At 33.2% G+C, this 17,107-nt stretch overlaps 1 protein-coding gene across 1 annotated transcript in view; it reads right to left on the reverse strand.

The window, feature by feature from the left end:
- Positions 1-17,107, reverse strand: part of DNAH5 (Dynein heavy chain 5, axonemal) — a gene marked incomplete at both ends in the record, with an annotated part of 92,277 nt that overhangs the window by 49,554 nt on the left and 25,616 nt on the right. The window contains 7 exons of the mRNA XM_051218743.1: positions 1,835-2,895; positions 4,284-4,553; positions 6,169-6,414; positions 7,758-7,898; positions 11,095-11,376; positions 11,796-11,989; positions 14,488-14,676. Coding sequence (XP_051071353.1) covers positions 1,835-2,895; positions 4,284-4,553; positions 6,169-6,414; positions 7,758-7,898; positions 11,095-11,376; positions 11,796-11,989; positions 14,488-14,676 — 2,383 coding nt within the window. The remainder of the gene's footprint in view (positions 1-1,834; positions 2,896-4,283; positions 4,554-6,168; positions 6,415-7,757; positions 7,899-11,094; positions 11,377-11,795; positions 11,990-14,487; positions 14,677-17,107) is intronic.

Here is a 17,107-nt window from a genome sequence, read left to right on the forward strand (position 1 = left end):
ATCAGTAGGAAATTCAGGTCTATCAGAAAGATAAGAAAAAAGACAGGGGGTGATATAGTACCATATCATCCACTGGTTGTGGCCGAAATAAAACTGAAGCTAGAGAAGCATTAAAAATTTGGGCAAGCAACACTACAAAAGTGTAACACAGTCTTCTTTTGAGATGCTATCGAGCTCAACGACTAGGAGATATCTCTCAGAAACAGGTTTCAAGCCCTATGAGACCTACTGTAACAATAAAAAACACTATGAGGAGCAATTGGAAAGGGATTAAAGAAGCAATAACTTCAACATACCTGGTGCTGCTGTTCCTCAAGAACCATCTGAATATACAAAAGATTTCTGAAGGCAGAACGAGAAAGATCCAAGAAAGGAAGAACAGGAAGACAATAGAAAAACTATCGATAGATTGGAAACAGTAATACCTGATCGAGATACAGAAAACATGTTGCAGTAAGTGAGAACTTTAAAGAGACTGCATTAATGTCGGTAACACGAAACATTTTCAACAAGTCGTTAGTGAACAAAATGAAAAGTTCAGTAGACGCCCAATTTCCAGATCAACAAGTTGGTCTGAGTAAGGATCAACCATATAACAACAGAATTGTGACTGTCAATCAGTGTTCAACAACCTATGAGTGAAACTAATATCCATACAATAACCTCGGAATCACCTTCATATGAAACTTCTCTGACAGATTGCACTGGGAATTTATGCACGGACACCAGCTCGAAGGTGAATTGTAAGTGAAAACTGGTGTCAAACAAGGTTGCATGGTTTCGGCTTTTCTCTTTCTGTTGGACGTTGATTGAATTAGGAAAATTTTCACATTTCAGAAGAAGAACGCGATTCGGTGGACACCTTGAACATAGCTAGATTATTTAAACTCGCTATGATTTAGACCTTCTATCGGACAACACACAACAACAAATGCGGAAGTTTCCAGAGAAGTAAGCACCAACATTCAAAAGGAAAAAAGGAAGATCTCGAAGTACAACACAGTCAGCACTAACCAAACCGTACGTGATGGAAATACTGTAGAAGAAGTAGATGCATTACTAATAAACAAAGAGGATCAGGTGCAGATATGGAAGGACGAATTGAGAAACCAAGGTGAAGATTATTACAGTTGTAGAATATCTGAAAATCAAAACAGCTATCATCCAAGACCAAAGTCAAAATTCTCAACACTAACATTAAAGCGATCCTATTGTACTGAGCTTTAACTATGAGAACGATCACCGCCGTCACTAGAAAATTACGGGTATTTGTAAACAACTCAAGATCTATCGCTAAGAGACTATTAGCAACAATGTACTCTAGTAGAGAACATATCAAACGTCAGTTGAGGTAGTAATTAGGTAAAAACGCTGGGAGTGAGATAAGACACATTTTACGAAAACCATGTAGCTGAATCATGTGGCAAACTCTGACTTGGAATCTTAGAGCGAGAAGAAACAGAGGCTAACAAAAGAATATACGGCGCAAAGAAATGGAGGCAGACGTGAAGTCAAATAATAAAACGAGGCAACAACTTGCAAGAACATTCTAGAACGGACCGGCTCGGAAACCCTTGATCGGCAACCTATGGTCTCGAGAGGGACATTCAGATTCAGTTAAACTTCAGTCAATTAGCCACTCGTAGATAATGTTAGACATGTGTGCATCAGTTTAAGCTACTGTACGAAAAAACAATGTTAGTGATTACACTAAAAATGACGACCTAACGTTTTCTGACTAAGAAAAGTTATGAAAATTCGCAAAAATGAATAATTTTCAGTGTTACTTTTAAAAAACTAGATATAAAGTTACAAAATCAAAGATGAGACTCACCCAGTCAAACTTTTCTGACATAATTCTAACTGTTCCATTAGATGTGGTAATAGATGGCTAAGCATTTCATCACCAATACAGCATGTTAAAACATGCGTTGTCTCATGAGCTCTTTGCATAATGCGACACCATGATTTATCTACATTCGCGAAGCGTTTAGCTTCTTGTGGAAGTTGACGTGCTATATCACCACCAATAAAAACTGCTTCAAGATAAATCCATAAATTTTGTACTGCCAACCACTGTTCAATAATTTCGTTGGAATTTGACAAACGTGAGATGAAATTTTGTATATCTTTGCGGAATGGTGCATTGTAGCGATTACTTAAAAGAGAGGCAAGGGCCATCAATGAGTCCTCCATTAAACTAATCAATTCCAAAGTGTGGTCACCTCGTAGCAACAATTCACCACGGTGTTTAAATTGAACAAATTCAAATTCTTGTGCACTCCATTCAGATTTTAAATTAATTAGTTTTCGCTCAATATCTTGCTCTTTAATAGCTGATATACAAATATCTTCAACGTCGTCATAGTGTTTAAGTAAAGGAGCTTCAAGTATATTTCGCAAAGTAAATTCACTGTCGTCAACATTGAATGACCGTCCAGTTAAGGTAGCCAAGTGTTTCCAATGTCTCTCACGCATAGCTGGATTAGTCATTAACTCTAACAATGGGATGATCTGGTCAAAATTAGCCAACGTTTGCCTCAAATCATCGTATGCCGGATATTCACGTAAAGCTTTTGGTAACTTGAGGCAGCGATTTTCGAAGTCTTGCAGTTCTTGAGAAATCACATCGATTTTAACATCGGACCACGGTATGTCATAATAGCCAGCTGTTTTGTTCAAAACACTGTTATATAATAAGTAAAGTTTTTGTAGAAGGTTTAATTGTTTTCTAATGTCATCTAACCGAGTATGTTCTGTAATCGGCAGTCCAAAAAGCTGTTCACCTGCACTATACGTGATATAACTGCGATAAAGATTATCAAAACGATTTTGAAATATAATAAGACGATCAGATGCTTCTCGGGGTGGTATGCCTCTAACCATTGGTCCAACCTTATTTCGGTTTTTTCAAGTTTGAAACGAAAAAGAACATCTTATGTACAGTAATTCGGAAAAAACAGCCTATTGAAAAAAACAGAATTTATTCTCGACTATGTTTTTTCTGTTTCTCTCAACTTGCTTTAAAGGAGATAGACTATTTCTCAAAAATCCGTCAGATAACAGAAGTGCAGAAGTGGCTATTTAAAAACGTGGCATAAACTAAATTGATGCTATTATTGACGGTAAGATCTGACTGATATTTTCCCAATTCTATGTGAGGTTTTTGAAAGAATATAGTGAATCACTTTCCATAAAGTTCAATTGTCTAATCTAATAATGAAAATCAGGATATGAAGAAACAAATTCGAATTTAAATAAATACGTGCTCAGAATGCTAAACCCGGTCTCGTCGTAACATGTATCTATCACTATCAACTACTTTATACAGTTAGGATTGCACAAGAATATAAAATGAGACTAAACTAAAGCCATATTGACAATTATATGAACCTAGGTTAATACCCAATTCCAAGAAGCTGTTTAGTACGTATAAAGCGTTTGGGAGCTACAGTTAGAATGAAACGGTATTATAATTGAAGGAGCAATAAGAAACTAATAACTAGGAGTTACTGATAGTTAGTAGAACAGTTTATTAGCAAGCATGTACTCTCTATTACCCTTAATTCATTGTTTTTCAAAGATTATTGATAAAGTCATAGCACGTATGTAAGATAGTTCTACAGTTCTTGGACTGCTTCTCCACCTTAATAACAAGAAAAGAATTTTGAAACTAGTCGTGCACAGTATACTCCTTAAAGATAAACGAATATCCAAATACATGGATGCCTCTAGTTCTAGTAAGGGATAAAATTCATATGAAATGTTTTCTGATAATCTTCTGTTGTAAAAATTTTTGTAAACTAACTTTATGATGAAGTATATTCAATAATGGATTGACCCATTTTATTTTAAGATATCAATTTATTGGTTCCTACTTAATTAACTGGAATCTTTTTATGTGAACTTCAACTTTACAAATTACGACCGTTTTAGTCAGAAATGATTTTCAGGAATGGAAGACCTTTTTTCAAGATGTTTCCCTAGAGACAAGTAAATGTAATTATTGGTTTTTTAATGGTCAATGAATGACTTCCATAAAAGAAAAAATATCCTAAACTTTAGAACAGACCTTGTTCTATCAAGGATGAATGCTAGGTCCGAAAATTTCTGTTAGTTACGTTTTACAATCAAACATAAAGTTTAATGAACCTTGAGTTTGATGCACAAAATTAAATATGTAACTTAAAATACTATCCTTTCATTAAGGGACACTTATAAAGTGTTGGGGACGATAGATCCCCAACATAAAGACTGAGTTCACATGATTTCTACCCACTTACTTTATCATAATCGTCGTAGAATGTTGAACAATTTTCATTAAACGTTGTTATATTTTCTAATAAATTATTGCGAAATTCTGGTTGAACGTCAACTAACTGATTTTGTACTTCTAGCATTTGTTTACATAATTTTTCCCATTCATAGCGCAAAGTATCTGCTTTATCAGTTTCTTCTTTATCAACTGGAATTGAATGTTTAGCCAGTAAAGAATAGGATTCTTCAATAGGTCCAAGTTGTAAGTCAACATTTGCTTCCATTTCACGTAAATCCTATTCAAGTTATATAATTACTTGTTAAGGAACTCTTTCGGCTCATAGTGAAATATTTTATCATAAGTCTATCAAAGATTGATTTCTTAATATTGAAAATGATAAGACCCAACTGTCAGTTTTCCATATTAATGGGGCAACAAACTTCCAAGGTACATCAACCCAGAACATCGACATAAATAATAAGATCAAAATGTGTTTTCACGTTTATTTGGTAATGTGTCTTTAATCTTCCCAAATCTTACAATTGCAGCACGTGATTAATACAACAACTAATAAAAACGTGAATTACTGATCTTCCGAGAGACAAGTATATTTCAAAGCTATCATTTTGATCCTTGTAAGAATGCACATAAATTCATCTCTATTTTTTCAATATCATTATAGTGTGGCCAGAAGAGAAACGGTAACTTGGATTATATAGTGTGCAATTAACTTCAATAAAGCAAACAAGTTTTAACTATTTTTATTCAATAAAGGGATCAGCAATAATTGAAAACCACCGAGTGTTGGTAGAGCCACAGCCTTAAAACATATTAAACACCAGTTTAAAAAGGAACGACTTAAAATATTTGTCAATCTTTTATCGGATTGATGACACTTAGAAATTTAAGGAGTAAGAAGAGAGAATTACTACTGTCTAGTACATTAGTCATGGTAGCGAAAACGCCCAAGCAATAGGGGTAGACAAAATATTAATCCAAGACATTCATCATTTAATAAGACAAGGATAGAAATCGATTTTTATTCAAGGCTTTCACCTCCCAGTTTTCTATAATAAAAGTGAACAAATTTTAGGAAATCGTATCAACGCAGATAGACATAATTTGACATAACATCTCTAGGTCTGATTTGTTTAATAGTATTATAGTCAAAAGAATTTGGTATGTTTCTTCACTCTTGTATACTCTGCTCAATAACAGATATTCACTAGAGATATTTAGACGAATGGAGTCGAATATCGCTTCCAGGTGAATGAATAGGGTCGTAGCAGGACATCCGTATGTCTTCCTCGCAATCTGACAAGCATCATACTTTCGAAAAATGTATACAGAGTTTTCTTCAAAATCTGTTCAGTTTTCTTAGGTTTGATGTTCTAAAGCTTTAACTGGGCTTCGAATGATTATGGAAGTTAATATCGTGGAAAATGGTTATTTTATGGCTATTACAAGAGAAATTCTGTGCTTTCTTATGAACTGAAGACCATAGGTAATTGAAAATCACTCAAGTGTTCACGACCATCTTTTAACTAACGTTTTCTGAAAACGGATCATCTTTTTATTCAGTAATCCTACCAAATTTCGATTTAGTGACAGACCACCAATGTAGTTCAAGTATAAATGAAAGATACTGAGGTCAACATAAAAGAACTTAACGTTATAGCAGCATGAAGATTAGGACGTTTATCCTAATACTTGATATGTCGAGAAATAACTTAGTCAGTTGCAATTGGAATGTTATGTGAATTAGGTCGACAGTCTTAAAATAATATATTGCGGAAAGCGTTTTAAAGTAACATTATTTTGTTAGTAACTGATACAATTAACTAGCTGAATTCCATTTCCGAACTAACTGATTAGACTAAAATATTTATAGAAAATAGACCATTTCTCACCTTCAATGCATTCATCAGTATTCTTATATCATCTAAATCATTGATGGGTCTTGATAAGATTTTTTCATATTTTTCGATCGTTGCAAACAAGGATTCAACTTGAGTTTTAAATTTTGAGCTGCATAATCTCCCGTATTCTAAGCGCCAATTTCTTGTTTCTGCAAGTAATCCATCTTTTAAGTGGTTGGTGTAAATTGCTAATGGACTGCAATCACATACATCAGGCTCATTCGAAATTAATTGATCCTACAGGGAGTACATCGAAAAATCTTGAATTACTATATAATGGTTAGAAATTCACAAAAGAAAATAAAGCATTAAAACTGTGATAACTTTAAGCAATTTATTATGTACGATATTTTTATTTTGCCTAAAACGCGAATCCAATAACACTGTGAATAACAAATGCTCCAAATTTGGCAGTTGTTAGAATCCCATGTATTTGTTTTGGAATTTCCCTTAAATCAGCAATTCTTATACGGCATGGTTGATAAGCATACACCAGTTAGCTGTTATAACAGTCCACCACTCAATTTTCACCTCAAGATAAAATAGAAATGCATATATATGGCATAGAAATTTCATTTTCTCACTCTGACACTAATTAATAACATTTCACTTATGATATACACATTCGAAATATCTCTAAATGTACCGGATGTTAATCTTGAGCAATGTTAACTTAATCTGTACTCAAGTCGTTTAGCATGAGCTCAGAGAACAAAGCTCCACCAAAATTATATGCTAGTCACATCCGACCGTTTTCTATTGATACGTAAACTTCATTATTAAAAGTGTTTACCAACAAATTTCAATTTATCAGAGTTAGACTTGTTGAGACACAACATTCTATGTCAATTTTCTTTGTTCTGGAAGAATTTAGTAATTTCAGAGTACTACTTCAAGATGTAGGTTTTAAATTAGAATTCAGTGATAATCAGGATATAATTTTGTAAGTGCTTGTATTTTATCAGTGCCTAACCAAAGTAAAGGTCATCCAGCTAAATATTCATATCGCGTTTACCTTTCACCCACTCAAACATTTAAAGGAAAACTCAGAATCAAAATTTAGAAAAAAAACACAATCTCCGATTATGCAGACGACTATTCGGGTACTATTTTCATTTTTATTCGATTTACAGTAGGAAAAATGTCAAATTTAATATACTATTAGTTTTTGTAATATTCACAGCCAATTTAAATGGTAGATGATAAGATGTGTTCACCCACTAGAAACCAGTTATGGACGTTTGAGCTACCCTCATTCAACTTTCAGTTTTGACGTGCTCCTATAAAACATAAACCGCTTATGATTTGACTGAAGTCAAATATATAAGCCATTTGTAATTGCAAGATGAACTTAGTAGTTTGTCAAAAGTAATGAGTCAATACAATTAAAGCAACCTTACATATTACAGGTCGTAGAAGAATGTTCTTCATTAAATTGGTAGCCAATTACTGAAAAAATCTTTCTGAAATTTATGTGAACGTTTTTAACTCATAAATCTTACAAACCTTTCATTTTGAAGGGTTTTTTTCATCAAAAAATGAGGAGGTGGAGAATCCGATAATCCAATAGACCAACTTACTTTCTCATAAAACTGTTGAATAATTTCTTCAAAATCAGTCACCGATGGATTATTTGACATGAATTTGTCGAATTCTTCCGTTTTAGATTTCTCCCATAAAGATTTATATTGATCAAAATGCCGAAGTGAGGATTTTGCACTCTATAGTAGAAGAGAGAACTTGTGAAGTTACAAGAGATTTTAAAAATTATTCAACATTTACAATGCCAGTTCGAATTCATGAATTTATATGACGAACTATTGAATTTAATGTTGTCCAAACTTTTACATTATCTGATCACGCTATATTCAAATGAAACTGAGCATAACTGAACAAAATAGACTAATCATTATTTTTGTTTATTTGTGTCAATGAGTCTTCATGGTTGTACGTTCCCTGCCAAAATGTTCGACTGAACATCCAGATAAGTGAGTCCAATCACCTTAAAGATAATTCAACATCACTATAAATTACTGGATAAAATCTTTCTTACTGTTAGTCATTCGAAATTCATACTGTTGATCAAAGGAAGTTGGAATTTTTCAGTAGTTCATCTGACACGAGACATCGAATTTAGGAAACTACAACTTAACATAGCCTTTGTAGATAATAGAGCTTTAGTAGTTCTGAAACAATTACTCATTTTTTGTCAAAAAAAACTGTTAAAATGATATACCTATCAGGCATCAGCTTAGATCATAAACATTTTCACTAGAACTTTCTGTCAATGTAATCATAATTCAGTTTTAGCCCATGATACAGGGATATAATGGAATGCAGTTAAATGTCTCTGTTTTGGAGATACGGAAGGGAAATAAGAATTGATCTCCACTCACACGGATAGATCTTAAACTTTATGTTTACAGATTTCTTTTTTCTAAGGTTCACTCAACAGTTACGTGAAAATGGATCCTAGCCTTTTTTAAACGATGCTTGTTAGGCTGATATTTCAATGGTTATTACGCGAGAACATTTTTCCTGTAAACTGAAACCATCAACAGTCTAATTGCGATCAACTACTTACCGTCTCAAACAGCATAACTAACAAAATTGGAACACAATTTTTAAAACCCTCTGAAGTTAGCGCATTAGGATTATATTGATCACTCTTTATCAAAGTATGTTAAAGCTGACTGTGCTCTTTATCGTGTTTAAAGTTGGTAAGGTAATACTGCCTTCAAGTACTTGTTTAAAAGTGTTTTATGTCATACGCTGAAAGTTTCTAGGCTTTTTTTAAAGACACTAAAGTCAATTACGGATTATTTCCACATGCATAGTTCTGTAACAACCTGCAAAATGTTTTATTAATCCCTTTCAAAGTACACTCTCAAAAAAGGTAGTCAAAAGCTCAAAAGTTAGTAGTTTCTAGATACAATGATTCGGGTTTCTGTAGTAATTTAAATAACTTTTGGTGAGACTTAGTGGGTCCAAACTTCAGCTAGTGGCTAGATATGTGAAAACACAATTTTTCGTTGTGTCTCCAGTATCATTCAGATGTCGATAGTGTTGCTCAACGACATTGAAACATAATTATTGACGAATAAGATCAAGTTTATAGATGAACCTTTTGCAATCCAATTTTAACCTATAAGCACTAAATGAGGCTTTTTGTATCAGGATACTAGATCTCTAAATATTCGATAAGCTCATCTTCTGGGTGAATGAGGTTCAGTGAACAAACATACCCGGCTCTAGATATGTTTATCAAAACAAAATTCTTTATCCTTTTCACGACAACAAATTGTTTGGAGTTGTTTACTATTCAGTTTCGCATTTAATGTAATCATCTTAGTTTCCAACATTAGCTATATTTGTGAAAGAGGCTAGGGGGATTAGTCGAAGGGAAACAATATGGGAAATTTAAGACTGACGATAAAGAAATGTGGCATTGGTCAGGATGGACTGAATTAGAATGGGTAGCGGTAAACTAAGTCCTATAAAACAAAAATTGAAACAATGATGCGAAACCACTTATGTTATTTTATCTGTTGAATATGATACATTATATTGTGTGAAAATGGATAGGAATAATATGCAAATCAGCAATCTAATTCTGTGGATACGTTAGTGTCCTTGATTGTACAGATTTATCACTTAAACAGACATCCAGTTAGAAGAAAAGTTTCAGTAGGTCATTAGTTGAAACAGCTTGCAAGTTGTGCTATAAAATTCGCTGGTTTACGATTCAGCCTCCCACGTTTACAAGTTGGCTAATAATTTTAGCTACTCGATTTTACGATTCGCCATGTTTGACGTCCAGTAGGTGAATAGAGTAAACAATAAGTTCTGACTGTAAAACATCGGCAATCTCACCTACAAATTCAAGTACGATAATATTACATCAATGACTCCAACAGTCATCAGTCGATTCTAGGTTCTTAAACTCTGCATTTTTAAATAAAGTGTTTTAATAATTAGTGTTCTACATACACACTTCTCTTTGTAATTCCTATTTACTTATTGCTGATTGGTACAGCTTCTTATAAGGGACATAGAAACCTCTAAAACTCACTCGTGTTCTGTTGTATCCCGATAAGAATAATGAATGGTAATTTTTGGGATCCATTTAATGACCAATATTATGAGTATATTTTTACCGTATAATTGTTAAATAACCAAACTGTTTATATTCATGTCCCTCTTATTATGAGTTTTATTTTGACTTATGATCTATTATTATACGATTTACCATTCATGAATTATTCCCTGTCTGTTAATCGCTACCTCCCTCATTCACAGCCACATCTGGCTAATTCTTGTACAAATGTTATTTAATATTTTATTGGTACGTTGTGGTCGGTTTGATTGGTATATAAACTCAGTATGCTTGAAATATAATGATTCATATCTCAGAGGCTGAGACTTGCGTTCTGAACTCAACTGGCTGAGCTGGAAATGGAAGCAGGGCCAATCAGAACTCTAGACTGCTCATAGGGTTTTACGTGTAATTGATCCGATCGATAAGTCGCTGCCATCTAATCTGCAGCCACAGTTATAACATGTTCATAGTTCTAAAACACCATAGATAATATGGAATCTAAGACTTGCAAGTTCGACCCATTGAAGAAAGTGAGAACATATATCAGTGTTTTTCGTTATCAGGATTTTTATCCAAAATATAATATCTTCTCAGTGACATTTTTTTTTCATTTAAGGGATTCAGCAAGGCCACAAAATGGAATAACTCGATATCACCAAAGACTATGTAGTGCTCTATTTATAAAAAAAGAAATATCTAGACTTATGAGTTCTAAATTTTGATTTAGTAACAGACTTTTAACGAGATAATTTTGGATATTTTCCATCAAAAGTCTGCTTGTCCTACAAATTAAGAAAATATGGAATTTTGTAGCGTACCTGTTGAATCGATGAGAAAGCATTTGTAAGCATACCCCTTAGTTTATTTATCTCCTTATTTTGAGAAATTTTATTAAAGTAATTTTCATCACCTTTATTTTCATATTCATCATCTGCAACACTGAAGCGCTCATCTGTTGTATAGGTTATTAGTTCGTTAGTCCCAGATGATACAGTTATTTCTCTAGTCAATTCATTACCCGAATGCGTTGAACTGTCTGTTTGACTTGACTTTTTAACTTCTTCAATTGATGAAAAGCTTTCTTCAATTTCAGAATGCTCCTACAAACAGATAAAGGCTTTCAACAAGGTTTGTTACTTTACACTGAGAAACAAAACTAGACTAAAATATAACATTTTTGGTTTAAAGCAAAGAAGTCAGACATGTTTGTAGTTGATTCGCTTACAATCTAACCGTAAATGATAGACATGCAATTAATAAAAAATTCTTCTTAAATAGGGCTTATCTGTTTCTTTTAAACCTATTACAAGAGATTGCTTCATTTCATGAAAACAGATTTAACTTAGCTGGGGACCAATTTGCTAGATTGTTCACTTTGTTTATTCCAAATATATCACACTGTTGTCCAATTTTATTCACCAGGGTCTATTTATTATATCAATGAATATCACCATGATGCAAGGACGTCATTGATACTAGGATATTATTTAATAATAAATAAGAAACAAAATGAACTAACTTTTAAGCCATATGGATTACGTAGCCTTAAATCCCACACTGAAATGTGACGAGAAACAGATATAATTAAATGTGTAGCAGTATTCAACGCTTTCTGAAAATCATCAAGAGACGGATGTAGTATAATTGATGGTATGGATAACTGTGCATGGCATGAAAAATAAAGTTGAACTGATCCATCTGAATTCACACTATCTGAAATGAGAAATATGAGTTATCAAAGAAATACCTTTCATACAATCGTGTTTTTAATATAATGGGAATTTTTCATCAAATACCTTTCTATAAATTGATGACTTAAAGGTGCATTGTTTTAAAGCTGGCCATTATGGTAGTTTCATAAATTTGATGTGTCATTGGAACGGCATCATATGAATAGTAGCTTATAATCAGAAACCAATGAATAACGGTTTTGCGATGTTGAGGGTAGAAAAAACTAATTTAACTGGTGGATTAAGTGATTATGATGTAAAAATACTAGTCATTTCTATTGTCATAAGAAATGCAAATCAAAAGAAACTAAATGCTGATTGGACGAACTACGTTTATAGACTCATCATCATTTTAGAAGACTATTTGAACGAAGGATATTCTTTTCGATAAATTCTCTTCAGGTTCTACAATTATATATCCAAATTAATAATCCAAAAAAATGGCCAGGTTAAGGGCGAAGCACATCGTTTAACGCATGTGAATTTAGGATTGTTAAACAAAATGCAATAAAATTGTCACAAATCTTTGTATTATTATTACTGTTGGTTAAACATCATTATTAATGTCCCCTGTACGTGATTCACTCACTTAGCATTCATTCCTGCTTATTACGTTTTACCAATTTTTCACACAATATATATAAACATTTGACCGAATTGTAATTGTACTATTAATTCTCTCTTACCCTATCTGACCCATATTTATTCTGATCATGGATCTTAAATTTCACTTAACATATATGCAGATTCAAGTCAACATTCTGAGTCATATCAACACTAACAATTTTATTGTACTTAGTTGGACATTAACACCGTTGGATGCCGGCTCAGTGGTCTAATGGTTAAGCGCCCGCGCACGTGACTGGTAGGTCCTGGGTTCGAATCTCGCGGGGGGGGGGCGGGGTCGTGGATGCGCGCTGTTGAGGAGTTCCCTACTAGGACGAAACGGCCGTCCAGTGCTTCAAGGTTTTCCATGGTGAGCCAGCTTCAATTGAATCAAGTATTGAAATTTTTAAAAATCTCCACAAAACCCCTTCTGATAGTTTTATTGTATTTTGTTTAACAATCCTAAATTCACATACTTTAAACCATGTACTTTGCCATTAACCTGACCATTTTTCGGATTATTAATTTGGATATATAATTGTAGAACCTGAAGAGAATTTATCGAAAAGAATATTCTTCGTTCAAATATTAGTCTTTAAATATGATTGGGATCTTTAAATTATCATCATCATTTCCATAGAATTCATGTATGTGGCATAGTTATATCACGTACGACGTCTAAGGACACGTGCTGGAGGTCATCATACACCTGTAATCTAAATACACTATATTCATTTCACCGTATTAGTATCATAATCATCTCACATTTATCAGACCAATAATTACCGGTTTCAGTTTCATGAAAAATGTAAGCTTGACTGTTGGGTGACCAAAATTAGTAGTAATTGTCGGTATCCAGTTTAAATCATTGTAAAGGTATATTTATCCCGTTTTAAAGCCAAATGTAGCACATTAATGTCTTTTAACCTCACAACCTAGTTTCTATCTGGTAGATTGTGAACTAACATTTATTTAGTTGTCGATTGACTAAATTTTCATGATTATAACTATGATTGGCCTAAAAAACAGTCATTATGCACTTTTACTCATAAAACAAACAATTGGTAGTGTTTTTGTAAGATTTTATACGAATTATTTATTTATTAGTTTTTTCACAGGAGTAAAGCTTTCTGGTGAGCTATTTAGTCAGCTTCAAGCACTCAGTTCTGTCTATTTTCAAGATTCATAGTTTATTTTTGTAGAAAATTGAGCAAACCTATTTCACAAGAATCAACATCAACCGATGGTAGCAGAAGCAGCAAAAATTGTAAAACTTTGAGTTAATATTCCGATAAAAATTAGTATTTAGATTTGTACACACTAGTAATCCCTTAGAACATTAAAAATGGCCTATTGTAATTCATAATTCATTACTTGAGTTATCATTCGTAAACATATTTACTAAGATTGGGAATATTTCTTAAGCTACTTCAGATGATTATGTTCCTAATCAGCATCATGAATATGTGACCTAGTTTTTAATTAAGTGATTTCTGATTTCTTTAAAACACCAAAGTTTTCGTTACGAATAAATGTGACCAATTTTTACATTTTGACAATTTAATTTTCAGGGAATCTTCGACTTAGATACTGATAGATCAATAATCTCACAGTTTAATATTTAATCAAATCATAGATCGAGTTTCAGCAACACCAGGAATTTTAGATTCAGTTACAGTTATTTCATGGGATAGTACTGTTCGTAAGTCCTACATTAATTAATCAAAACCACTCTTTCAGTTTAATTTACTATTTTCAATTCTAATTCATCTCACATAGATTTCATGATAAAATAACTCATTATTCCTTCAAATCATTTAAAATTCAAATTAAGTAGAATAATGCAAAATACAGTATAAAGAATCATCAACTAACCATAGGCTAAAATTGAAGGCAAAGTTAAACATTTACGAAGATTATCCAAAGTATTACGAATTAATTTAGTTAAAGTATCCACAGTTCTCTGATGAAAATGCTCTAATACCCTGAGTGCAGCATCTTCAACTAATCGTTTACGACATTCTCTTGCACTTTTTGTACCTGTTGTCCTTGAAACTGCACTCTCTAAACAATTTTTTTACAAAATAAAAACATTTAATTAAATTTATCAACAAATAATGCTCTTCGACATTGTTATAGTAGTAAGAAACTTTCAGGAATGATCAGCAACGGGTTCATGAAATTAAGAGAGACTTCTTTCGATTCATCGACAAGTAATTAAAGTAAATAAATTTCCGAAGCCTGATAGAGAAAAAAATAAAACTGAAATAATTGGAGCATAGCTTGTGGATATGTTGAAAAGAATAAAATATACCTGTTTTTTGATTGATCGCACATAATATTCTTGCGTTGTCCTTTTGTACTACTTAAACTTGGATTAATTTTGATTTGGTTATTTATTCTCTGAAGAAATGGATTACAGTGAATCACGAAACGTCAGAAACTCTAATTTTTCTACTCATTGGGATATTACAAATATATTAATTTATTTATAACAATTTAGCCAATGCACAATTTATTCGAAATTATCAAGTCAAACCTTGGTAATCATACCTACAAGAATAAAACAGTTCTTTATTAACATCCGTAAACTTCAGCTGATTAAAGCCTTCATATTTTGGAAAAGCGCAGACTATGCGGTCTGCATGAAGACCGTAATCCTGGAGTTCCGCTGTGACTGATTCTAGACATAACTGGATCACTGTTCTACCCAAATATACAGTGGATAACTCAAATACTTGAACCCGTTTGCAAGTAATCTCTGAAATACATTTGAAGGAATTGACTTTTAATATCACCAAACGTTTTTTTAAAGACAATTGGTAAGTTTTACACCTAAATATCGAGTTCCCATTCGATTCCTGGTCACTAAAGATCTTCGATTCCAGGACTTTGAATAATAAATAAAAGGTGGGAAAAATAGAAGAAGCTCTAGATTATGTTCAAACGGTTATAATTGAGGAACAACTCGACATTTATCTATTCAGAATAACAAAGGTTTTTCTGCTCATTTTCTAGATGTCCATTGGAAGTTTTCGCTATGATGTGGAGTGTATGAAACTGATACGGATTCACAAACTATAATCCAAAGGAAAACCAATGAAATTAGAGATTTCATGTCTTAGACTTTGTTGCAAAACTTATCCACATGGCTAAACAGCATCATGACATCATAACTAACGTCATTTGGTGACGAAAACCGCAACTCTAATTCCTTATCCCAACTACTAACCCTAGATCCCAAGCCTAATTCCTTACGCTAATTTATAACTGTTTTGGACCCTAGAAAGTAGGTGGGTTTTCTCAAGGCCACTTCAACGTCGGCCAAACGTTGTCTCATTGGATATTTATTGGTGTAAACCGAATCAAGTGCATAAGCACTCATATATATATGCAGGTACATCCAGCTGACGAGTCCCAAGTAGGACGGAACCCGCATCCTGGATTCCACTGCTAGCCACTGTCCATTTCTGTTTAAAATGCTTATAACTTAAGGCAATATCGAGGCAATCCGCACAGGATGCACGGATGCCAACAAGAGACTGATCAATTGCAGTCCTAAATAACAACGAGAAGATACATGAAGCCAATATTCATCCTCCTATATGTCAGCAAGTGAAAGTTGATTTTCCATTACTGACTATTCCTACGTATATGGACTACATCACTTGATCCTGCCGAGCAATATAAGTTGGTTTCTCGACGAAACATTATCTTCGTCTTAGTCTAGAGTATTTACTAGCACTGCTCAGTGAAAAACAACTCGGATCATTTACGCCCACTATTCTGTAATATAATCAGCTTCAGATCCGGTTTTTGACATTTACACAATCCAGTGGGTAACGACTAAATCTGATTTACACCACAGAAACATCCACTTTCCAAAATTTAAAATCCATCTTGTATTGTACAAAAGCAATCTATTAGAACCTTCTCTTAGTTATACCTCCATTTTTATCGGAGTTTCCGTTTACATTGACCGAACTATTTCTATTTCATTTTATAAAGGTTGTTTCTGCCCAGAACTCTTAATTATCATTCGGATGACATCTATTTCATTTCAGCTGTTAGGTTAATGATACTTATATTTATTCTCCTGACTCTCATGTCTACATATGTCACACGTTTCACAAATTTCCTCTTCTAAAACTATTTATTTAAAAATTACATTTTATTGTGGTATTTAAGTAGATCATATTGCATTGAACTTTCAAGATTCATATTAGGTAAAGCAATCACTGTGGCTCCACGATTCTAGCACTAACCAGAAAATACTTTTAATATGTTATAGGTAAACGAGAGTATGAAGTGTGCATGAAGCATCGTTTCTGCATGTTCCTATAAATTAGCTTTCAAAACCATAAACTTCATAACTTCTTCAATGTTTCATACTCAGAAAAATACAGCCATATGTATTATATAAATTATGACTTACATAAAAGCATATTTCTAGTCCATCACAGAGTACACAATGCAAAAATGTGCTCCCACCCTA

The sequence above is a fragment of the Schistosoma haematobium genome, chromosome ZW, assembly GCF_000699445.3.
Source record: "Schistosoma haematobium chromosome ZW, whole genome shotgun sequence".
In the NCBI taxonomy this organism is placed as follows: Eukaryota; Metazoa; Platyhelminthes; class Trematoda; order Strigeidida; family Schistosomatidae; genus Schistosoma; species Schistosoma haematobium.